The 26,343-nt window shown below is 34.8% G+C and overlaps 1 protein-coding gene across 2 annotated transcripts; it reads left to right on the top strand.

The window, feature by feature from the left end:
* Positions 1-5,739: 5,739 nt before the first annotated feature.
* On the top strand, positions 5,740-25,750 carry LOC123530224 (uncharacterized). Of its 2 annotated transcripts, none has more exons than XM_045310977.2 (3): positions 5,740-5,899; positions 15,652-15,758; positions 21,461-25,750. In XM_045310977.2, exons 1-3 carry the CDS (start codon positions 5,805-5,807, stop codon positions 21,970-21,972), a joined length of 714 nt encoding a protein of 237 aa, XP_045166912.1. In that variant the 5' UTR covers positions 5,740-5,804; the 3' UTR covers positions 21,973-25,750. The 2 variants fall into 2 exon arrangements, with proteins under 2 accessions (XP_045166912.1, XP_053378079.1); XM_053522104.1 differs by lacking the exon at positions 5,740-5,899 and adding an exon at positions 9,084-10,828.
* The last annotated feature ends 593 nt before the right edge of the window (positions 25,751-26,343 follow it).

Here is a 26,343-nt window from a genome sequence, read left to right as displayed (position 1 = left end):
TCCGCCGGCAAAAAATCACGGGTCGGATAAGTTGGACAAAGGAATCCCATATCCCTGCAGGGGTGGGTAGATCAAAGAACTTCGAGCATCAATAGTCCATAAAAAAGCACAGACGAACAGCCGTTTTCGTTTGGTTAGGTGTTTATCCATTCTAAGTTTGTATTTATCCAGCACTGTTTCCTATACCAGTTAGGAATTATCCCCAAATTTAAACCTACCTCATAATCAATACAATTTTTAAGCTATAAAAATCAATTTCAAACTTTGATACTGTTAAACATTGTCAAAGAGATATTTATGGAACTAATACATTTAATAAGTAAAGACTTACTGCAATTTCTGATACTTTAAAACAGTTAGAAACATAAAACATGTTCATTTTGAAGACATTTTTGAGTACATTTTAATGAATTCTAGCCACATAATGTGAAATTTCGATTGAAATATTTAGTACACAAACATGTTATCAATACAGGCTATTATGACTATCAAAAGTTGTACGCTAATATTGCATACTCACATAAAAACATGAAAAAAGACGAGGAAATTAACTACATACATCGTCTTTCTGTCAGCCATGTTGGCACTGAGTTAGGGTCGCTGAACAGAGTTAGGATTATCCGGGTACATGGCGTGTACAAGGTATAATTATCATGCGATTTTAATCTTTCGCATATTTTTTATTTTGCAAACAGTTTTCATAATTATATTGGTGGAATATGTGTAGTTATATTAAAATGAGTAATGTCTGCTTGAATACGGCAAAATACCTGTACCACCCTAATTGCCACTATCTTTTTTTTTTTAATTTTACAAACATACCATTCAATTCATTAAACTTCCTATTTTGCCAATATGTTAAGGATTACTGAATTGATATACGTATGATGTTCAACCATTTCAGAATAAAAAATTCAAAACCTACACCTGTGTAATTATAAATTGTAAACAGCTGTTAAAAAAAAACAAAAAAAAAAAAAAAAACTTACGTATGTATTTTTGTGACATAAGAATGGATGTGGTAGTGGCAGCAGGTATAATACATGTCAATCAGACAATTTTAAAATGTCAATTCTAAAATAATATTCGTCAAGTTTATTTGTATTTTGTGACTTGACAAGAATGTGTTATGGCCGTAAAAGTTATAAAACCATATAAAACATAGTTCGATTTTTTTTGTGGGGGGGGGGGGGGGGGGGGGGGGGGGGGGGGGGGGGGGGGGGGTGGTACTTAGGTCTTTTACACATATTATACTTAAAGACAGCGTTATTTAAAACAAATGTAAAATCAGATCATATTTCTTAAATATATATGTCAGATTTTATTTTTCAACGACAGCGTATTTTATAAATGGGAGACGCCGTAAAAATATCAATGCTAGTGCTATATAAATATAAAAGGAAGTGTCTAGGGGTACGAACCTCCTTTTTCCTAGAGATTAAGGGTCATTTACATTTCAGATTTGGTTGAAAATGAAAAAAAAAAGACTTCATCGATATTTGCCTTTAACTCCAGTGGCGTAGCTTCTATAAGGCACTGCAGGCCCGGGCCTGCAGATTATCCGAGAAAGTGGAAAGATAAAAATGCCAAATATGCAATAAAAATCGAAGGGTCAGCGGGGTTAGGCTGTAGGAGGTAATGAATCAGTCACTATCAGGCGCGTATCTGCGCGTATGCCTATACGCCTGTGCGTACAATTCAAATTCGACACAAACTGTCAGCGAGAACATAACGAACAAATAAAGGAACACAGTGGGAACCGCACAGGAACGGCCGGTGGCAACACCTTCGAACGATAAATGTGTATTTTTCTTCTTTCTAAATTACACATTGCTTACAAAGCTGGGCATACTGATACTGCTTCATATATCATACTTATCTTCTTTGCAGTTTGCAGTTCATATGATCAGTGGCATCTGGATTATTGTGATCTATAGCGTAAAAGTGAACAAACCTTATATAGGGAGTACGGACATATCATTTGATATCGAACATATATTGTGAATCGCATAGATATGTCTCACAAGAACTAAAAATTCTGTCTGCTTAAGTGACAAACTTAAGTAGAAACAAGCAAAAAATGAAAGTAAAGCAAGTGTTTTAATGCCATGGAAAACAATTATGTAGGTAAACCCTAAACAGTTTCAGAGGTTTAGTATAAAATCATCAACTGTAATTTTTACAAGTACGTGTTTATGTCTCAAAAGAACTGTCCAGCTTTTAACAGTGTTTAATGTTGGGAGGCAGACCCCGGATGTCTCCTTCGGACATAACTTTACGCCATGAACTGATACCTGGATAAAGCCATAAATTGTTCAGAAAGCCAACCTGATGGTTTCCTCACAATGAAAAATGAAAAAATAGACACCTCGTGCGAGGTTTCGAACATACAAAGATACAAGCGGATACAAGCTAAAGACTTTCATATTTGAAAATATGAACAGTTACTACATATAGTTGAGGTAAACATAAAGTAACAGGTTTATCTGTATTAACAGTACTATATGCCCTAGGTTTAAAATAAGACGTAATGCATGTATAGCTAAACACAGTATAAATATTTGCTGCTATTACAAAAAGTTTAGCCAATGATTTATATTTAATTGACACTAAATTTCAGCATACCGGTACATGTATATTAACTGGATGTTTGAATGTTTTAGATTTAGACCACCACTTCAGGCGAAACATTTTGCCACAAACCCCTAGTTGCGATACTCAGTCAAAAGCGAGATTCTGTTGTGCATGCAAGTTTCTACGGCAACTACCGAGCGCTCGTTTCTACAAACATACATACATATCACTTTGCCCATTGAACCTCGGTATACTCAATTTGGGCATGTCGGAATCTGTTTGCACAAAGGATCACCCGCCTGACTGCTATTCAAGTATCAATAAGATGCAATAAAACAGAGCAGTGGGAGAATAGAACTGATAGTCTTCCGTTATCTCGCGTAAGAAAAACGTGACTGCTTACGTGATATCGAAGGCTTTATTAATGGTTGCAATAACATCTATCAATCGTACTTTTAGCAATTTGCGCAGTTTAAATTTGCATTTTGCCAAAATTAGATGTTTAATGACTAAAAAATGTTAACTTTCCCGTGAGAAAACTTTAAACGTTTGCAATGTGTGCATAGATACATTAATCAAAAACTTGCCAAAATGTTGATGCAGACGCAATGCATTAAATTAAACACTGACGAAGATTTCAAATACGATTACAACAAAAGTAAAAAAAAACCTAGTATGCCTTTAAAGTGCGAGGTATCAAAAACTTACCAAAATGCGGATGCAGACGCAATGCATTAATTAATGACGAAGATTTCAATTATGATAAAACCAAAAAAAACCTAGTATACTTTTAACGTGCTAGGTAACGTTCCATTCATTGCCTATGTAATCTTGACGTTGTGGAGGATATTAAATGAATAATAAATAAATAAATAAATAATCATAGTGACAGCTTTGCACACGGTTCGGATATTCGATGTTTTCACGTGTGTAGCAGTTAGATGCAGTTACCCAAACTGCCATAGTGTTAGGCCCCTTTGGCGTGAGCGGGTCTTGGCATTTGTACAATAAAATATATCATAGAATGACACAGTGTTTCAGTGACACAAATATTTTGAAACATAACCATATATCTACTGTTACTTTTGATGTCTAATGTACGAAAACAGGGAGTATATTGTGTAGAGCAATTCACAGAACTCTGATTCTTCAACGTTCTAAGTCTCAGCCGTGCTAGAGCGATACACAATTTCATTCGCATCATTTTATCCATCAACAAAATACAGGAACATATTTTTTATCAGTCACACTGTGAGTGATATAGGTTTGCTATTTCTTTTATTAGCATTCAGCAAAAAATAAACAGAATTTGTTTGTTGTGAATGGATATGGAATATCACATCGAGAACTGATACAATAACTCGCGCTACCTGCTCATGAAAATATTTAATTGCATCAACTGTCAATGTGATATATTCCATATCCAGTCAAAACAATCAAATTCTGTTTATTTTGTTTTGCTGAATGCTAATAAAAGAAATAAAAAACCTATATCACTCACAGTGTTACTGATATGGAACTGATAATACTGATGTTGGGTCAGTTATACTTAGTTATGATAACTTAGTCATAAACTGAACTTTGATCGTTTTTTTTGTGTGTTTTTATTGAATTAAACTCCCCCGCTTAGCATTGGTATTATTCCGCCAGAATGGCTCAGAATGCACCATATATATATATAGACACTCTTAGTTTTTCCAAATTTTCGTGGGGAGGATACCCCAATACCCCACTACCAAAGTCGCTTCTTCGGCGCATCGGGCCTGCAATTTATAAAATGCCAACTACGCCCCTGAACTCGAATCTAAATGGTTTACAGATAGCAATGTTCACCTGATTTGTTACATTGTTTTTCGAAAACATGTTAAAATATACATTCTTCTTATATAAGAATATGTATGAAAATATGATTTTTATATGAAAATATGGTTTTTATTGCTGATAGATATGTTATATTGATATAAAAATTAATTTGATTATTATAAAATAACATGTTAAAAATGCTATGGTTCAGAAAATTACATATTAAACATTCTTTTGATAAAAAATGACTTGTTTTATTTCTAATGAAAAATCCCTTTTCCATAGTTTGTAACTCCAGTGACATTTCAATTAAGCTTGTTTAATTATCTTATGAAAAACCTTCTCTTTTATTACACTTGATATTGAAATAAACATCCAGGTGACAATACCCTGAGGCAATAGATATCGACATCGCAATACCGGTCACCTGTTACCAATACCATATAGCTGTTGTCTCCCCTGATATCGATTTTCTGCAATATCGGTCATGAGGTCAATTCTTCCTCATGGGTACCCTCGCCCTAACGGACTCGGGCACCAACCAATCCCTCGGGATTCTGCAGATGTTATAACACGAAAAAACATGCGTTATCCCTACATTACTTCACATATTTGTACTGAAATGCAAGACGTTGCGGTTCGGACAAGTTATGTGAACGCTTATTACGCACAAGTTAAAAGAGTATTGTTCCAAAATATCCGAAGTCAGACGCTCTGTGCACGTGTCGAAAGACCACTTTTTAAAATCCGATAGTATATCTCATTCGGTGTCTACATATCGCATGTTACCGTAGAGGGATCGATCCCGATTTTCGTCACAATCAGTAGAATCGCTTTGCTATAAGTACTTAGGGCAAGAACTCAAGTGTCCGGACAGAAAACAGATAATGTTATTATGTATTAGGACAAAGGGCCATAAATCTTGTCTTCCTAAAGCAATCAAACTAAAATTTGCAGGGCCGAATTTCTGTATATAATTTAACATTACTATCATGCTTTATTGAAATTCTACAAACGATTCCGGACGGACAATAATCGAATAAAAGTGCTATATGTCGAGGGCTCAACGGAAAACTAGTCTATCTGCTTCTATTTCTATATACACTTAGACTAGTTTCGCGTTGAGCCCTCGATGTGTACTATATGTATAATTGCAAAGGGCCATAAATCTTGTCTTCATGAACCAAACTCAATGAAACTTTAAGAAAGACGGCCATATAAGTTATCCTTATCATACCGTGTATCATTGAGGTTTTACTGTAACAAAATTAACACTCAACTATTCATTTTTTTAATTTACTGTATTCTAGCTGATTTAATGAATGCATTTTGAAAATTTATCTAATTTTAGCATAGGTTTCTTGTTGCATGAATGCGTGGGAACAGCCTATGATGTATAAAAGGAAACTCTTCATTGCCGTTGATCAATGTGCATTCCATACTTCATTGTAAGGATGGCACGGGAATACGCAAACCTGTTTTGTTTCATTTTGTTTTGTGCGATTGTTCAGTATTCGAACGGGTAAGAACTATTTTCTCATTATATTTGCAAGTCGTTAAAGTTAGTTAATGGTATTTCAGTATTTTCACATTTGTAGTGTTCATACGTTCTGTCGGAGGTTTATTCAACAAATCGAATTGTACAACGAATATAAACAAGAAGGAGCTTTAATTCTTTCAAAATTCTAACCATTTTATTCTTTTTTTTTTCAAAACAAAAAGAAGAAAAATTTAAAACACTCATACATTTTCTGTCAAAACATTTACTGTGATAAAAAGCGTATTACATTTTCGTTAGCAGAGCCTCAAATTTTATAATTTTATTCAACTCGTTTAATAAATTCAATATGAAGAAAAAGACTCATGTAATATCTTCCATTTAAGAAACAGAACATGCCAACGAAATAACTGTGACGTACACACACCGAATGTGTGATGCATAATAACACAGATTTTCAGTCTTCTTTGTTTGATAGAAATACAAATCAGGTCGTTTTAGAATTTTGTTTAAGCAACACTGATGCAACATTGGTACCTGAATAAACGTACAAGCAATAATATTCAATCCTTGAGTATACTTATTGGAAAATACTTCTTATGTTACTAAACCATATTCGAATGCTAAGGAATTTGAAAGGTTGGCACAAATATCTCTATATACAAAATACATTGTGAATATAAATATTTATCTTTATATTGTTTATTTGAGTGCCACGAGAGGTGATGTTGCTGTACGTGCTTGGGTCCGTCCATTAGGTACAGAACCCATATCCAGAGATCATGAATGCAAGGGACAGAAAAAATAATAAAAGAAAACTTATTGATACCAGTGCGAAAAAAAATCATAAAAATAATTTTGATATTTATTGGGGGAAAAGCAGATTTAAATTAATCAGGCAAAAGCAGAGATAACCTCTTTCATATATCTAGAACTTTATCTCATGTCGTTTTCAATCTGCTCATTACGTCGTTCATGTTGGTTTAAGGACATTAAATTAAGATACTAAAATGGTTCAAATTACCGAGCTGCTAAATTCTGTCCCAGTTTACCTGCAAATATTTTTTTTTGTAGTAAGAGACAAAACGTAAGAATTGCAAGTAAATGTTAAAATTGGAAAAGTGTCTTATAACCGTTTACTTTTCTCGCAACTATGAACTGAATCTACCTGAATTGATGACCGTTCCAGTTTAGACCGCTTTTTGGGCCTTAGGCAAATATTTCAGCCCCGGCCGATGGAAACCGTAAAACATGAATTATGCATTCATCTATTTTACACAAAAATTCTCATTCGCGGGAATTTTATGAATATAATTAGCATTAACAACCAGTTGAATATAAATGTCTATAAATTCAATAAAATCAATCTACTCATTTTATTCAGAAAATCGACCTTTGGTCAAAATACGAAACTGCACCCCGCCACCCGTCCTAACCCCTGACACTAGCGCGGTAGACAGGTATGGATGTTCTTGCCGGAAAATTGTAAAAAAAGTGCATCAGTTTACCCCTTAATTTTCTCAATTACAGCAACATTACACTGACGGCTCCATCATCCCACTCCCCACTCTGATAATTTTAGTGCTTATACGCGAGTGAAGCGAACCAAAACTCATTTTAAAGACCTAATGATCCAATTTAGTCTATGGCGAATTGTAATCCTGTGAATATATTTCCTATATTTTAAAAAGTTATGTTTTTATGATAGCTTATGTGTTCCACGTATTACGAATTCCACTTGTAACAGTTTTTTCGGCTTTCAATGTGGTGGTCACCTCGTATTTCAAAAAGGCTGCCATATTTGAATAAGTATACTGTTATATAGTCAATTAAGATTTCGAATAACCAAGTTTTTCTGACAAATATGCACAAATTGAACTCTCTAAATGGTACAAGCTTGTACATGTATTTATAATGTTTATATGAAGTCTAAGTTAGGTACTGTTTATCTAACACAAAAAACTTGGTTTTCAAACGCAACTTAAGGTAGAAAATATTCTTTCCTAATACATCCAATTATTTAATGGAAAATCACGGTCATTTTTAGAAGAAGTAGTATATTCATTCAAATACAAGTTTAAAACATTCAACTTAAACATAGTATCCATTATTAAAAGATGGTGCATTAAAAATTATGAGGGACGATTGTAGCAAAAGTCCCTGCTGCAATAAGATACCTATATGAAAATCAAGATATTTTCTTAGATTTCCTTTTCATTTAAACATCAGCACTTTAAAAGTAGAAAACTCCTTACAAGTAAAAGAACAGTTTGTCGAAAAACTATAGCAAAAATTCTGATAAAAATAAAATAGGACAGTGTCCAGGGGTGTACTGTGATAATTTTGACTGTGCGCAAGATATGAGCAGCATAGCTATGAACAAAGCAGCGATGCTGCAAGTGTGTGGTATGTGAGGGAGAGGGTTTCCATATCCCGGCGTGTTGGGATTGTGGGGCCGTCCCTTGAAAATGTTTAAAATTAGTCGGCAAGGAATGCGTTCTCCTGGTATATTTCAGCGTTAATATATTTTTTTCACATTTATACTACATTTTATGAATATAATAATTTAACAATTATAGTTCATCAAACAGCGGCCCGTTATCACTAGAAGCGTTGACGTAACTTTCGCGCATTGCCTTTTGCTGTTCATACGAAATGAACATCATAAGTTTCAAAAGAATTTGCGAATTTAAATAACAGCTCGATCGCTCTGGCACGATACAATTCCGGTATTCATTAATGTTTTTAACTAAGATCTTAAAAAGCTTAATTTTCAGTTCTCAGTATTTTTTTCATCAAATTATTTCAGTACAAAGATTTATAACAAAATGAATTATGCAGCTTGAAGTTTTAGATACTTAGATCGTTGAAGGAATTGCTAGAGATACTCAATCTTAATTCAAGAACACATTCCAGCTGTCCGTGCATTAGACACAAGTTTAAATCAACAGTAACAGAAGACACATTATTATGTTTTAATATATTTGCCCCATTGAAACACTGAGTCACAATAAACACCGATACCAAAGATGTATTTTATTGGGCAACATCCGCGCATGAATATTGTGTATCGACAAAGTAACCTATCAACCTAAACCCAACTGCTACAGGTGTGAACATTTCGCGTATTCGAGCCGTGTGCAAAGCTACTACGCACGTATATATATAGGCAATGAATGGAGCGCATATCCGCACAATAAGGGTATAATAGCTGTAGTTGTTATCGTGTAACACAATGATAGCTCGCAGGTCAGTTTTCAGTTAATTAATCATTGTGTTTATTTTATCTGTTATTGATTTTGGTAGATAATCCTGATAATTCTTACAAATGATACGCATTCTGTTTACATGCGTAGGTCATTGTTGGTATTTACTACTCAAGCAAAATTTCGTAACATCGGAGTGTTTTATCCATTACGTTTTGGCCTAAATGACTTTGTTTACTATTATTACCGATCAGATATTGCGAAATTCTCAAAAGAAATTGATTTGGTCAGCCTTAATTACTTTATTTTTGTTTTCGATGGAATTTTCATTAATTGGCCAGAAATGTTAATTACTTTGTTTACCTGTTCAGCATATTGTTGTTGTTTACAATTTATACAAAATGAATCACCGTTGAATGTTTTATCTATTAGATTTGACCCTAATTATTTTGTTTGTTTCGGTAACAGTCATTTATTTACGGAAATACACAATGGTGATTGATTCTACATCTGTTGTTTACTATTATATGGGTACTTAATGGACGTTTTGATTGACATGTTTTTGAAATGGCTTTGAATATTTTGAAATACTTGTAAACATGTTATTGCGTTGTAATTCGTGAAAAAGGTATAAATACTCAGAATATTAAGAGAAGAGAGAAGAATGGGGAGAGGAGGACTGAGTAAAGAGAAGGGAGGACTGAGTTAAGAATCAGGACGTTAGAAATGTTTTACAAAAATAGGGTCGGATAATAGGAAGAGAGAAGAATGGGGAGAGGAGGACTGAGTCAAGAGAAGGGAGGACTGAGTTAAGAATCAGGACGTTAGAAATGTTTTACAAAAATGGGATCGGATAATAGCAGTTCGGATCGGTTCAGATCAGCTCGGTTAAGTTCGATTTTTGGGCTCGGGTTTAAGAGCGGGTTAAAAATAACTGTGGAAGTTTTAGAACTGACTATTATGTTATAGAACTTTTGGACTTAAGAATAAAAATTAATTAAAAGTTTGACGCGGGAAAATACTATTTAAAAAGCTGATGTATTTATACCTGAATTGACTGTTAGTATAGTTGACGTCTGTATAACCTTGTAAATAAAACCGAGTGTGAAAAAAAACTGCTGACTTTCTCAGTCTATGCAACCAGTGGTGGTGTTACATGGATCGTTTCTGGTGCACATGTGACCAGGATTTCAACAGAACATTTTGAACGAACAAAAAATTTGTCGCGGATATCACAACGGAAGTACTTAAAAGAATACAGCTTGAAAACTACATTTGGAAGTATTGAAGCATCAACTACAGAACAGAAATTCATACAAAAAATATAGAATAAAAATTTAACTGATTTACTTGGAAAATTATTAGTACATCAGTGACGGATAAAACAACGAAAGACCTGAGCAAAAACGAATCTGGTATTCATTTCATGGCGAAATATTGTAGCATCAGCAATGCATTTAAAGTTCGGAAGCGCAGAATGCTAATAATAAAAAAGAAAACTGATAAGAAAAATGGAAAAAGACTATTATGACAAATACGGTACTACTGTCGGAGCTGAACACCGAATCGCGCAGAGAAAACAAGTCGTTTTAAAGACGTGCAACAGGGCCGTGCTACAGAAAATAGCGACTGCAGGAACTCGAGTAAATGTTTCTAAGGAGGACGGGAGATATATAGATTCCAGGAATTCATGTAAAGTAATATCTAAGGAAGGAAAGAAGTTGCAGAACTCCAGAAATAAAATGAGGTTAGTGACTGTTCCAATTTATCCTCTTAACCATAACGGTAGCTGTTCGGAATCGCAGAAATTCTCGTAATTGTTTTAAGTTAAGTTTCGGTAAAAGTAATTAAGATTCTTTTCTTGTGAAATAAGGTAGAAATAATTTTCTCTTCAAAATAAAGTTAAGACACGAAAGTATAATTAATAAAATATATCTAGTATTTTTGACATATGCAAGTTGAATCAAATAGGATGGCTCGGAATGTTAAAGATTTCGTTTTGTTTTTAAAAGTTATAGAAGCAGAGATTATTGGCGATAAACTCTTATATACATGGAAACAGATCACAAAGTTTGTTTGATATTTTTTTTTAATTTCGGAAATACTAGAAATTGAAAATCAGCTCATCCTTTTTATATAAATTCGAATAACCGATTAAATAAAGAAATGTTGATTGATGAAATTATCATTGTGCAGCCTATCTTTTAATTCAGGCAGGAATGTGGATGTATACTCTGAGCTCAAAGAATGTTGTATAATTCATAGTTAAGATGTGGGTAAGTCTTAAAACGTGGATCATACATGACATAGGGCATTAATATACTGTAGATATATATGAGACGGAAATAATGTCTTAGAGCGTGAGTAACGCATATATATTTTATTTAAGATGTAAGAAGTCTTAAAGCGTGGATAACGGGCAGTATAGAAATTATAGTGAAGTGAATATGACGTGTGTAACGTCTCCGGAGCAAGTGTAATGCTCAAATGTAGGAAATTAGTCGCCAGTAATGCGATTGTTGTAAAAAATGAATATAGAGGATTTTGTTCTTTGAGTCAGAGGGATTTAGTTGCTACTTTGCCTGAATTATTAGGGATGGGTGTACAAGAATAATAAATATGATGTACATTTAGGATATGAGGCAATTTTAAAACGGGACGGTTTTAAGTTCACAAAACCTTATTTTTTTAGGGAGAAATAAAAAGATGAGTAACTATGTATAGATTCTGAAGATGATTTCTTGAGCTAAATTTTTCAAGGCAGGGCATATAAGAAATTTGAATTAGTTAACGATAATATTCCGAACAGTTACCAGTGGTTTGCAGAGATTCTGAACAGTCCTAACAAATAAAAGGCGATGCAACTTTTAGCAGCAGATGATGTATGGTAAAACATGTTTAAAGCCGTCAAAAAAAAAAAAAAAAAAAAAAAAAAAAAGTTGAAGAAAATCATATGAAAGCTTATATGAATACAACACGGATAGATAACATTGTACCAGCGTAAACAATAATAGCAAATCATCACAGGAAGTACAAACGTCATCCGAAACTAATATGAAATATTCTATGATTAATTCTTGGGAAAAATATGCTGGATTGTGTTCATATCTTGAAAGGAATATTCTAGAGACGTGTTTCTTTTTGTAGATGTGTTTTTTTATCTTATAGAAGTGTTCCCTTATAGACGTGTGTTTTTATTCTTATTGACGTGCTACCTTTTAATAGACGTGTATTTTTATCTAATAGACATGTTCCCTTTTACAGATGTGAATACTCAATTTTGTGTGTTTGAATTTGATTGTTATAGCTTTAGAAAAATGAAAACGTCAATAGCAACAGTGACATGAAACGATAGCAACGGAGACTTGTAAAATGAAGCCGGATGAAAAAATGGAACTGGACAAAAACAAATGATGCCGTGAATAATATTTTGTCATTTTAAATGTTTTTGAAGAAATGTATAAGAAAAAAAATACTACATAACGTTTGTTTTGCAAATATGTAGAGTGAGGTAAACAAGTAACAGGTTATATGTTTCGCTTGGTTATCAAAAATGTTGAAAAGGCAGTATCTTTGAATATAGGTGCATAAGTAAAGTTTTCATAAAAATAGTGGGCGTTATATACAACTGAAAACAATGTCTGAGATAACAGCTTGATAGTTAACTTCTGATGCTCCATAATATATTTATCAAAATTATCTATAATAGGTGAATGCAAACGTTGGATAACATCTGAGAATCTTCATTACTATGAATATTCTCGATTGATTAGGATAGTGATGTAACACAATGATAGCTCGCAGGTCAGTTTTCAGTTAATTAATCATTGTGTTTATTTATCTGTTATTGATTTTGGTAGATAATCCTGATAATTCTTACAAATGATACGCATTCTGTTTACATGCGTAGGTCATTGTTGGTATTTACTACTCAAGCAAAATTTCGTAACATCGGAGTGTTTTATCCATTACGTTTTGGCCTAAATGACTTTGTTTACTATTATTACCGATCAGATATTGCGAAATTCTCAAAAGAAATTGATTTGGTCAGCCTTCATTACTTTATTTTTGTTTTCGATGGAATTTTCATTAATTGGCCAGAAATGTTAATTACTTTGTTTACCTGTTCAGCATATTGTTGTTGTTTACAATTTATACAAAATGAATCACCGTTGAATGTTTTATCTATTAGATTTGACCCTAATTATTTTGTTTGTTTCGGTAACAGTCATTTATTTACGGAAATACACAATGGTGATTGATTCTACATCTGTTGTTTACTATTATATGGGTACTTAATGGACGTTTTGATTGACATGTTTTTGAAATTGCTTTGAATATTTTGAAATACTTGTAAACATGTTATTGCGTTGTAATTCGTGAAAAAGGTATAAATACTCAGAATATTAAGAGAAGAGAGAAGAATGGGGAGAGGAGGACTGAGTCAAGAGAAGGGAGGACTGAGTTAAGAATCAGGACGTTAGAAATGTTTTACAAAAATGGGATCGGATAATAGCAGTTCGGATCGGTTCAGATCAGCTCGGTTAAGTTCGATTTTTGGGCTCGGGTTTAAGAGCGGGTTAAAAATAACTGTGGAAGTTTTAGAACTGACTATTATGTTATAGAACTTTTGGACTTAAGAATAAAAATTAATTAAAAGTTTGACGCGGGAAAATACTATTTAAAAAGCTGATGTATTTATACCTGAATTGACTGTTAGTATAGTTGACGTCTGTATAACCTTGTAAATAAAACCGAGTGTGAAAAAAAACTGCTGACTTTCTCAGTCTATGCAACCAGTGGTGGTGTTACAATCGTTTTTGAAACCATCGTAATATTTAATGTTTAATGCATGACCTTGCGAACACGAAACTAAACATTAATTCAAACTGCGTAAATTCGGTTTGCATTACGGTATTCAGACCCGGATAAAGATTGATAGATTAAATTGCAGCTCGATAATCTTGTTAAGATTGCTGTGTTTAGTGCATCCCTTTTCTTGCTCGAGACCTTAAATGACTAGCATTTTTGTTCTCCATGGAGGCATATTTCTGCCTCGTGATAGCTGGGTAGCAATCGCGATTCTTATAAACGTTATCTTGATAAGTAAAGTTTTCTGAAAATACTTTCTCAATAGTCGAAAGTTTCCTGGAAATTTTATTGCGACAATTTACATTAGTATCTTGATATTGTTTTGCATAAGTGCCCACAGCTGCCATTTATTAGCAAGATAGCTATCCCAATACTTTCAGCAATTATCTTGACATTTTTACACTGATATAACACTATTCTAATAATAAACCTATTGAATATTACATTACATAGATCAGAATCGTTAAAGTTCAATTCAGTTTTTAAAAAAAATAATATTTTTGACAACATAACTGGCCCCGTGTTCACAAAACATTTTTCGGTCTCAGCTGAGATTGAGTTTGAAATTTTAATATCAGTTTTACTAAATCTACATGGTTAAATTCCAAATGAGACTGGCCATCAGTAGTAAATAGTCACTTGAAAATAGTTATTAACTTCAAATTTAGTTTTAAATATGCTATTTAGATATAAATGAACAATAAAGTTTCATTATCAAACTACAGTTGAGACTGAAAATGTTTTGTGAACACGGGGCCGGGTCATCTAGAACACTTAATAAGGTACCCCCGCGGACAACTGGTTATAGTTCTTGGCATCAAAGCACTTGACCGTGTAGTTTTGAGCTCTGCAAAGGTCATCATGCGAGCTGTCCGGCTGGCTTGCAGAAGGTCAATGGTTCTATCAGATAGTCGCCAGATCATTAGATTATGCCAAGAAAAGGCACCTGGGGTCTTTCTCCTCCACAATTAAAGCTTTTAAGTTGTCATATGTCCCAAAATATGTTAGTTTGACGTAAAACTTTAAACATACATGTAAAATATAGGTTTGTCTTTAAAGGCCATGTTGTTCTGTTTTGTTTGGTTTTATGACACACAGGTTCAATTTTGTATTACGGCTATTTTAAAGCTTTGAATTGTAGAAAAGGCCTCAGGTGTCCCTGTAGGCATTACTACAGGCTTGATAGTAGAATAATAATCTTTGGTGGGCCAGCTGGGTTGCTACCTCAAAATAAAGAATTATGCGTCACTGAACGGTTTCAACCACATAGAGGCGATGGAATAGTGATTCAAATTTCAATTTTCTTTACACACATAACCATGCATTTCTCTTAGATTACTGCCCTTGAATATAAGTAAAACACCACAGTCTGGTCAGGATCCATAATGTTCGCTTTCAAATCCTGTTGCAATAAGAGAAAGCCTAAGCGAACAGTTTGGATCCATGCTGGTCGCCAATGCACTATGTTGGCTTTCTCGTGGTGCGGTTCATATGTTCATTTTAAAATAGCTTGGTAATTCTTTCGCATTTTGTAAATACCTCCCTTTTTTCTAATATCAAGCACAAAGGTATACAGAACCTAATGCAATGTGATGATTTTATATTTACATAAACTATATGAAGCAATGTTCATGTTTATTTGAATATGGAATTTGGGTTTGATATACCTTTAATATGAACTTTCTTTTGTGCTTTTAGCGCTCAAAGTGTCCTAACAACGAAGGATCTAGAACAGAAAGGATGGCGTCTAGTTTTCCTAGCTAATTCTTGCAACAATCGAAATGTGTATGACGCTTGGGTTAAAGGTATTTACATACATGTATATTTACAATTATATTTGGTTACAGTATATTTTGTTGTGAAATATAGTTTCTGCTTTTCTGGAAAAAATGGACATTGTTGTTTTACTCACTTTATTTGCTACTTATCTTTTATCTACCGGTATTTCAACATACTAATTCCTTTGCGATACATTTCTGTAAAAATGCATGCAAGTTTGAATTGATAAAGACAGTTATTTATTCTGAATACAATAACCGACCTTTCTGACTTAAGTTAATTGCACTTTAATACAAACATGCAGTTCCTGAGCGATTGATTTTGTTTTATTTATACCTACTGACAATCACATTCACACAAAAAGATAATAAAGTACATATTAAAATGGTTAAGATGCTTATAGATAGTACACCCCCGTCGTCGGCGTCGTGTGTATACAGATTTTTAACGATTCTCAGCAAGCCCAGAGCTTACATGTGCGTGAAATTAGTCAGAGTAGCCAGAGTAGCCAGAGTTCAGCCAGAGTTCATCCAGAGTAGCCAGAGTAGCCAGAGTTCAGCCAGAGAAATCATAACTCTGGTTACTCTGGCTGGCCAGAGTAGCCAGAGTTCAGCCAGAGTTCAGCAAGAGAAGTCATAACTCTGGTTACTCTGGCTGGCAGAGTTCAGCAAGAAAAGCCAGAGTTTCTAGGATGTTAAAATGTTCTGGCTACTCTGGTCAGCCATAGAATCCAGAATAGCCCGAGTCTCCTGGATTTTATTTGCTTTGGTTAGTCTGGCTGGCCAGAGTAGCCAGAGTTTCTAGGATTTTAAAAATAGCCAGAGTAACCTAGTTCACAAACATTTTCCGTCTTAGTTGAATTTGATTATGAAACTTAATATGTTATTTCTATCTCAATAGCATGCTTAAACTGAATTTCAAATTAATTAATATTTTCAAGTGGCTATTTAGAGTAGCCAGATTAGCCAGGACTCTTGTTACTCTGGCTGGCTGGCCAGAGTAGCCACAGTTCAACCAGAGCAGCCAGATTTCAGCCAAAGTTCAGCCATTGTAGTAAGAGTTTCTAGGATTTTAACATGTTCTGACTACTCTGGTCAGCCAGAGTATCCGGAGCGACCCGAGTCACCAGGATTTTATTTGCTCTGGTTACTTTGGCTGGCCAGAGTAGCCTGAGTTTGTAGGATTTGAACATGTTTTTGCAACTCTGGTCAGCCAGAGTAGCCAGAGTAACCAGGTCCCATGTTCACAAAAAATTTTCAGTCTTAGCTGAATTTGATTATGAAATTTAATAATTGAGCCGTGCCATGAGAAAACAAACATAGTGGCTTTGCGACCAGCATGGGTCCAGAACAGGCTGCGCATCCGCGCAGTCTGGTCAGGATCTATGTTGTTCGCTTTAAAGGCGTATTAGACTTGGAGAATCTGTTAGCGAACAGCATGGATTCTGACGCGCAGGCTGGTCTGGATCCATTCTGGTCTCAAACCCACTATGTTGGTTTTCTCTTGGCCTGACTCAAATGTCATTTCTGTCTAAATAGCATGTTTAAAAATGAATTTCAAGTTAATAACTATTTTCAAGCGGCTATTTAGAGTAGCCAGAGTAGCCAGAACTCTGGTCACTATGGCTGGCCAGAGTTCAGCCAGAGTTTAGCCAGAGTAGCCAGAGTTCAGCCAGAGTAGCCAGAAACCTGGTTACTCTAGCTGGCCAGAGTAGCCGAGTAACCAGGATGTCAGTTGCTCTGGCTACCTTGGCTAGTCAGAACAGCCAGAATTTCCGAGATGTCCTTTGGTTCTAGCTACCAGACCTGGGGTCAATTACTTTAAAATGTAATTAATTAAATTACAATTACACTGAGAACTGTCCAATTAAATTACAATTACCATTACATTAAATTTAGCAATGTAATTAATTAAATTACAATTACATTGCAAATTGTAATTAATTACATTCAATTACAGTCCCAAATGTGGTGCTTCTTACATGAACACTGTTGCAAAATTCTTTACTTTGTACTACATATACATGATAATTCACCTGTAAACTGATTTCAGTTATTTCAAAATTGAATTTAAGCTCAAAGTAAAATCTGTGTTTTCAGGAGAACGTCACACAGTCTTTAATATTATTGCAAAAGGAGCTAAAAGTCAGCCCTAATTAATAGTAAATACATTGTCAAGCAGAATTCGGTTAGAGAAGATGCATGTAAAGTCAGGCATTTCTCTGAGGTCTGAATTTCTCTGAAGTTTATAGGATCATGGTTCTGCAATGTCTCAAATTTAACTACTATAGCTCAGTATTTAATCATTTACATTTTAAACATATATTTAAAGTTTTTATCCTTGACACTACATGTTATCTAAAGGACCACATTGAAAATAAGTTGTAAAACATTCATGAGCCATCCTAGAATAACTATGTCACTAAAACTGTAGAATACTCATAATGTCTACAATAATGATTTTATTTTTTTTATCTTGTTAGAACAGTGGTGTCAAATGCTATGTTGTTTGTATCATTTAATACAACGAATTTTATCACAGATAAAAAATGATTAAACTAAATGCTAACCATTTCAATTTTTGCTCCGATAAAAATCTAAATAATAATGATGCAATTAACAATTTCAAATCATAATTTGATCATTTTCTCCAAAAACAAAATGACAAACATCTTCAAAGATTACCAGTTGGTTCTAATATGACAATTATATCAGAACAAAGGAGCTATTTCCAAGGGATTAACACCTACCATAATATTCTGTTGTTATTTTTCACAGCTATGGAATGCAAATTATCATGTTAAAGTGAAGTGTCACTGGTAATAAACATAATATATACTAATTGTTCAACAAACTGGATTAGCATGTGCATTGTAATTGGAAAGTAATTGAAATGTAATTGTCAATTACACCCCAAAACTGCTATGTAATTAATTAAATTACAATTACATGTAATTGATAAATGACCCAATTACAAATTACATTCAATTACCTTGGAAATGTAATTTAATTGCAATTAATTACAATTACATTTTTAATTACCCCAGGTCTGCTAGCTACCCAGGCTAACCCTAATAGCCAGAGAAAATAAATACTGTAATACCTATTGCAAAATGACCCTTTTGGTTATCTCAGGTTTGATTTTTTTGTATTTTATATGTATCAAGTGATTCATAAAACGGACTTCAAAAAATTGTCTTATTTTTCAAAAGACAGCAGCCAGAGTAGTCAGACGTTCTAGGATTTTAATATGTTCTAGCTACTCTGGTCATATATAAAATAAAATAAAATAAACGGGTCTATGCAAAGGCTGTTTTTTTATATACATTGTAAATAATGCTAAGGTATGTTTTATTTTTATAGGTTAAATCCGTAGAAAGTCAGACATCGTATATATAAGTTGTAATTTTACAAAGTAGCCTGCCTCCCACGAAGGGTAGATACGACGAAGCGACACCGATCCATCCTGGATCTTCAGTACTTATACGGCTGTATGCCATACCACACTGTACTGTGATTTAGTGCAGTGCGACATGGCTGTCATGGTCTTTTGTTTTGCACTGGCCCATTCTGGATCTTATTCATGGCATATTTTATCCCCAGTGTATTGTCTCATATTCCTTCTGTTAAAAAATGGCACCAAATTGAAAGTAAAATACACATGTACATGCAAATAAATATGCTATAAAGATAGAAATGACATATTAAGTTTCATTATTAAACTTAGCTAAGACTGAAAATATTTTGCGAACATGGTACCTGGTTACTCTGGCTACTCTGGCTGACCGGAGTAGCCAGGCCATGTTAAAATCCTAGAAACTCTAGCTACTCTGGCTGGACTCTGGCTACTCTGTTAGAAACAGCCAGAGTAACCACAGCAAGTGATATCTTGGTGACTCGGACTACTGTGGCTACTTTGGCTGACCATAGTAGCCAGAACATGTTTAAAATCTAGAACTCTGCCTACCCTGGTTAAATTCTGGCTACTCTGGTCAGCCAGGGTAACCAGAGTTCTAGATACTGGATGAGCTCTGGCTGCTCTTGCTAAACTCTGACCAGCCAGTGTAACTGACTACTCTGGCCAGCCAGAGTAACTAACCAGAGTTCTGACTACTCTTGCTGAACTCTGGCTACTCTGGCCAGCCAGAGTAACGAGAGCTATGTGTCTTCTCTGGCTGAACTCGGGCTACTCTGGCCTGCCAGAGTAACCAGAGTTATGACTTCTCTGGCTGAACTCTCGCTGAACTCTGGTTACTCTGGCCGGTCAGAGTAACCAGAGTTATGCCTTCTCTGGCTGAACTCTGGCTAGCCAGAGTAACCAGAGTTCTGACTTCTCTGGCTACTCTGGCTAAACTCTGGCTGAACTCTGGCTAAACTCTGGCTGAACCGTGGCTGCTCTGGCTGCTCTGGCTAATTTCACGCACATAGAGCTTACTTATTCATTACAAGTAAATGAAACTCCGCACATGCCATCCCTATGACAACATCGTATATCAGCATAATTATGATAAAAAAAAGGTTGATAGCACCATCTGACGGTCAACAGACGATATCATCGAAATGACCTTAGTTACATAACTTTAGTTTCTTTGGATAAAATTTACCCCATTTCCGTGCATAGCCATTTTTTTTTTTTCAACAAAATTATGTACATGATGTCTCAGTAACTACATATCACAACAGAACGAATCTTCACACACTGCTTTGCCGTGGTAATATCATTCGTTCCATAACGTTTGCTGTCCTTTTGAGGCCCTTTTTTTACTTTGCCATTTTTCCGCTACTGTCAATGGGAAATCAGAAATGAATGTGACTGCACACCTCCCTTCGCCATAATAATACCAAATGAATCAAATACGTTCAACAAGCCTTGCTCCCAATTTGATGAAACTATGTCCCATTTTGTACCAAGACATTTTTTTCAACAAAAGTCTGTTAGCAAACGTCAGCAAGTTTGTTTGTCAGTACCTTCACACCATAAGTCAAAGATACTTTACATTTGTCTTTGCTATCTTATTTCCAATAATGTGATTTAAGTTTCACAACTTTTGACGTTATTTTGATAAAATCGTCACACTTTTGTATACTTAGACATGTTTTAATATAAATCAGTTTGCATAATATACTTTTTATCCCCGCAGACGAAGGAGGATTTTATGCCCCAGCCCAATCACACCCTAGCCCAAAGGCAAATAAATATTTTTTTCTTTTAATTTCTTGTGTTTCCTGATATGGTCTCTCAGTATCCCTTATCCAATCGCGTACGTTACACACACTCACCGCCCGATCCATCCCCTCACATCAAACCGCCACACTACCCCAACCACTACCTTCAAAAAAGAAGTTTTTTCCCACTTTGTTTAGTATCCATCTGCTTCCCCTCGCACCGTTGCCTATATTACTGTCCCACCCAGTTCCCACATCATCCCTCCCACTTTCATTTTATTACTTTAGTTTCTTAATATTGTCTCTTAGAATCCCATAATCCCCATCTGCATTACCCCCGTCCCCTCCCCTTACCGTACCTACACTAGCTTATGTTTAAAGCATTCAAGCAACTGTGTTCGATGTAGCCACTTGAATAAACAGCATATACTTGACTAAGTACGTATCTTGAGTTTTGCACGTACGATAAGGCGATTCAATAATGGTACCATTGTAGATAGATGATCATGTTAATGAGTGTTCTTTGCCAGATCATCTCATTAAATTCTGTTTTATTAAAACAGGTAATGGTACAACCAAGGACAAACCGGCCTACCTGCATCGCACTCATGGTCCGCACTACCGTGACGACACATTTGTCTCGGCCTGGACAAGAGATAATAATCTGTTAGTCAAATTTGCCTTTTATGACCGATACAGCGAATTGGCTCGCGTAATCTTCGATGGAAGAAAAGCTAATGCGAATGAATGGTTTCACCCTAAACGGGTCCTGGCTTCCACCTACTCCGACCTGACACGCAATAGCAGATATGATTATTTCTCAATAGCTGGACGTCGAACACTGAACGATGAAAGACGTTTTTTCATAAACCGTAATTACGGTAAATGTACCAATGTTGCAGGACATATTGTCGTACTGGATACGAATGATAAGGGAGGATGCGAATGGAATCGTCATCCGGTTTATCCACAATTTTTGTATTCTAAGATAAACTCCGTGACTGTCTGGGACCGTAGGCTGTTCGGTAGAGCCGATTTCATGGCAATTTTTGTCAAAACTCGCCTCCAAGGATAATGAATGAGTAAATTATATCAATTTCATGACTTGACAGTTTTATAAAAGTATTCAGATTTACAGATTTAAAACAAAGAAAAAAACTATATCCGGTGGAATAGTCATGTGATAAGTTTAGGATTTGTTAAGAATTTTAGTTTCGCTCGCCAAGAACAAGTTAAGGTCTTCACAACCATGTTTTTCGAAGAAAAAAGTTATCATACATGTATTGAAAACCACGTGATGAGCGTTGTGCTACTATAAAGCGGTAGGACAAATACACAGACTGGTCCCTTGCGAACTTTGAAAACTTTGAAGGGAAACCGCTATAGAGCAGGGAATCAGATTAGATACAAACTTCGGCTGGTGGTACTTTTATCCTACCATGATAAGTTGACGTTAAGACTTCTAGTTTAGCTTTGTTTCGCGAACAAGATCTGTCACAAACAGAAAATTTAAGATTCAGATTTTTCTACTTTTCGCCATAAAAATTTAGTCGACATGTTGACGTTTTCTTTATTTTGGTCGCATCATAAACTTCAGCTTTGCAACTGTTTGAGAAAATATCTTAGCGCTTGAGGCTGAAATAAGCTGTGATAATTTCTACTTTTCATGCTAAGTTTTAGTTCGAGAAGTTGAAATTTGCGCGACAAGTTTCGCTTAAAACTTCAAGTTTTCGATTTATTTGCAATAAAATTTACTGCTTCATGCTTCGTTCAAGTTATCGCGGGTCTAAATGATCGAAATTCGTATAAATCGCTGCTAACACATGCATAATAATATTATACTAATCCACATACGTTACTGTATTCATTTTCTTATTACATTATATATAACTTCATATATACTCGTAGCTCGAACTCATCGGCTTTCCGAACACAATCATACATAATAATATTATACTAATCAGCATATTTTACTGTATTAATTTGCTTACTAGTATAATATTATAAGCAATTTCATATATAACTGGAACTCATCGGCTGTCCTAGCAACATTCCTATAAAATGTACATTTTCGATGGCTGGACCTATCTATTGCTCCAACAAATTTTGCTTGTACCATCGAGTTCAAACGAACGATTCGACTGTAAATTTGTTTAATATCTTCATAACTTCGACCATAAATCTTAAAAGGCATGTGTCATATGATTTTGTTAGTATTTCGGAAGAGAAAGTATGACTGTACATATTACTAAGCAAACGCAATGTCCGCAACAGCAATACTCGTACATTTCCTTATTAAAATCGTCATGTATCTTAACTGAAATTCCGTATCGTTCTTACAGTTTATATTTAAATATAGTGTTCTAACAAATCATGAAATGAGCCGTGCCATGGGTGAACCAACATAGTGGCTTTGCGACCAGCATGGATTCAGACCAGCGCATGCGCAGTCTGGATCCATGCTGGTCGCAAACCCACTATGTTGGTTTTCTCATGGCACGGCTGAAATGTACATATAGCCATTCTCATCCATCATAGGTTCGTCAAAATACCGAGACGAATCCCTGAACCACGGTAGACATTATGGTATGCGAGAATGTATTTAACATAAAGTGAGTGAATTAGGTTTTAACAAGGTTTAATAATATTGTCCGTGTTGCTTCACATAGTTTTGTGTGTATAACTGTTGTTGTTTTTTTGTGTTGTACATCTGCAGAATCCCGAGAAAATGGTTGGTGCCAGAGCACAGTAAGGTGAGGTTACCAGTGTCTTCCGAGGTATTCTACAGATGTTGTAACATGACATGAAATGAACACGCGTTAACGCTATTCTATCACAAATGGTGTAAAATACTAAAACAAATTAAACAAATTGAATATATTGTTCACCAAAGTCTTTGCCGACATTAGACAATTCTTAACAACAACTTTGGTGCATCAGTCTTGCAATATGTTTCCTGTGCTGGTTAAGATAATTCCACCCCCCTCCCCTCCCCTCCCACTCGTTCACTAGATCTGGATGCTAACATGTCCCAGTGCAATTAAAGTATCCGATCCACAAATAGGTAAAATTTCGATGCCTGGTGACCCCATGTTTTTTGGTATCATATGAAATAGTTGTGTTGCTGAACAAGAATTAGTAAACAAGATGAAACAATATGCACGAATCACTACAGTCATGTTTTGACTGCGAAATGATAAATCTAACACTGTAATAACTTAATTTGTCACCTAATTTATTATTTTCTTTTTTAGTAGAAAATACACATTCAAATGATACCAAAATGATATGAGCTTACCAGGCATTAATATTTGATGTAACAAAACCAACAAACAAAAAGGTGAAGGTATATCATAAAAGGGGTTTGATCTGGGATACTGCATTTGGCGCGAGACGGGCAAGCGCCGTGTGTGATCTATAAAATTCCAGATCTCGCTGTACATATTATTTTTGCTTAAAGAAAAACGTACATATCTATGTATTGATTATATCTGAATGTGTGTTTACGTCTGAATTTGAATTTGTTCTGTAAATATTTACATAATGCTTTACTACTATGCAGAAGCCATACTCTTGTTTTAGTGCAGTAGCTTTTGTTAGTTGAAGGGGAAGGCAACGTTATTCTAATGTTTATTCTGTCGGCTAGACCTTCTTAAATCACTTAAAAGCTCACAATACCTTTTTATAATGTGGCTGACACATGTTTTTGTTCTGAATATAAAGTATCTCTATTTCTTATCAAATCCTATTTTTCGGATATATTTACCAAAGTTCTGAATATTGATTAACTTAATAGAAAATATTATTAAATCCATAATTTATGATTACCTCCCTTTGTGATTCAACTGTACAAGTTAATTATAATATTGAAAGTAGTAACGTTCTAACCATATATTATGCATAACATCAATCTGAATAGCTGCTTCATTATGTTTCAAACATGAAATCAAAAGCCTTATGGGACTTTAAGGCAGTAAAGGAGTGCTCAAAATCCGCATAAATTAGAAAAATGCATGTATGTACAAATATTTGATATAACCGGAACTTATTTGTGTACATGGCAACTTAAAACAAAGACGCGAATTTACTAGTTGGTCTTTATTTTACCAGCATTTGTTTAATTTTTTCCAACAGGAACCAAGGAAATTTTTACTTATTGTTGCTTAAACTTATGAAAAGATTTCCAACCGTCATATCTTTTCAAAAAAAAGTAGTGATCCAATTTTCAGTGCTATGATCGACTGGACAATGGCTTTCATATGAAGATACAGTTGAAACTCAATATTTCGAACTCGCATATCTCAAAATTACGGCTATCTCGAATACATTTTTAAAATCCCATCCCTAAAACACTTACGTTTAATATCATTTTAAGACGGTTTTCGGTTATCCCCAAGTAAAGCATTCGATCCCTTGGAATTTGAGATACTAAGGTTCACCTGTAATAGAAATCGGCAAGTTAGATAAGTATGTATTCATTGAATATACTTACGCTGTTTCTTGAGTGTTTTAGAAAATGTCGTTCAAATTTGAAAGCAAATTAAAACATGGAAAGTGAGAAATGATAAATTTTCAGCATATAAAAATGCTGATAAGTAGACACGTTTTACATGTACCACTACAGTTGTTTATTTAAGCATTCCTTATTGGAGAAAAAATATTATGTACGTCTATAGGCATTTGTAGTTGTATTTTACATGTTTTATGTTAACTATTATTATGTTGAAATTGCATGTTTTTAGCATGTGTGCAAAATTAAAGGTTATCCAAGTGATTTTCTGTACTGATAAGATACTGCATCAATAAAATCGTCATCATCGGCTTTTGCTTGAAATAAAATATTGAAAAATGTATATATTTTTTATTTATTTATTTATTTTGTTTGGGTTTTAACGTCGCATTGACACAATTATAAAGTCATATGGCAACTTTCCAGCTTACATGGTAGAGAAGACCCCAGGCGCAATATTTCATCACGAACGGGCACCTGGGTAGAACCATTGACCTTCCGTAAGCCAGCTAGATGGCTTCCTCACATGAAGAACCGCCCATAGTGAGCCTCGAACCCAAATCGATGAGGCCTGAACCCACATCGATGAGGGGCAAGTGCTTGCAAGTCAGCGACCTTAACCACTCGGCCATGGAGGCCCACTATACATTTTTAGTGATCTTGTTTTATATATTGCGGTAGCTTGATCTGTGAAAATATTGCATACGCACCACATCTCGTCAGCTTGTAAAATGCGGATTCAGTTTAACGTTACTATACATGTATTAACCCTTACCCTGTTAAAGTTCTATAATGATCTTTCAATTCGGACAGTACTATCAACTGCTAAAATGGGTGCTTGCCAAAAAGATACAGACTGAATGACGAGCAGTGCAGATCTTGATCAGACTGCATTGGTCAGAAAGGCAAGATCAGTTATGTCAAGCATGATATGGG

This window comes from Mercenaria mercenaria, chromosome 13 (assembly GCF_021730395.1).
Source record: "Mercenaria mercenaria strain notata chromosome 13, MADL_Memer_1, whole genome shotgun sequence".
Classification (NCBI taxonomy): Eukaryota; Metazoa; Mollusca; class Bivalvia; order Venerida; family Veneridae; genus Mercenaria; species Mercenaria mercenaria.
This window is presented reverse-complemented; position numbering and strand designations above follow the sequence as displayed.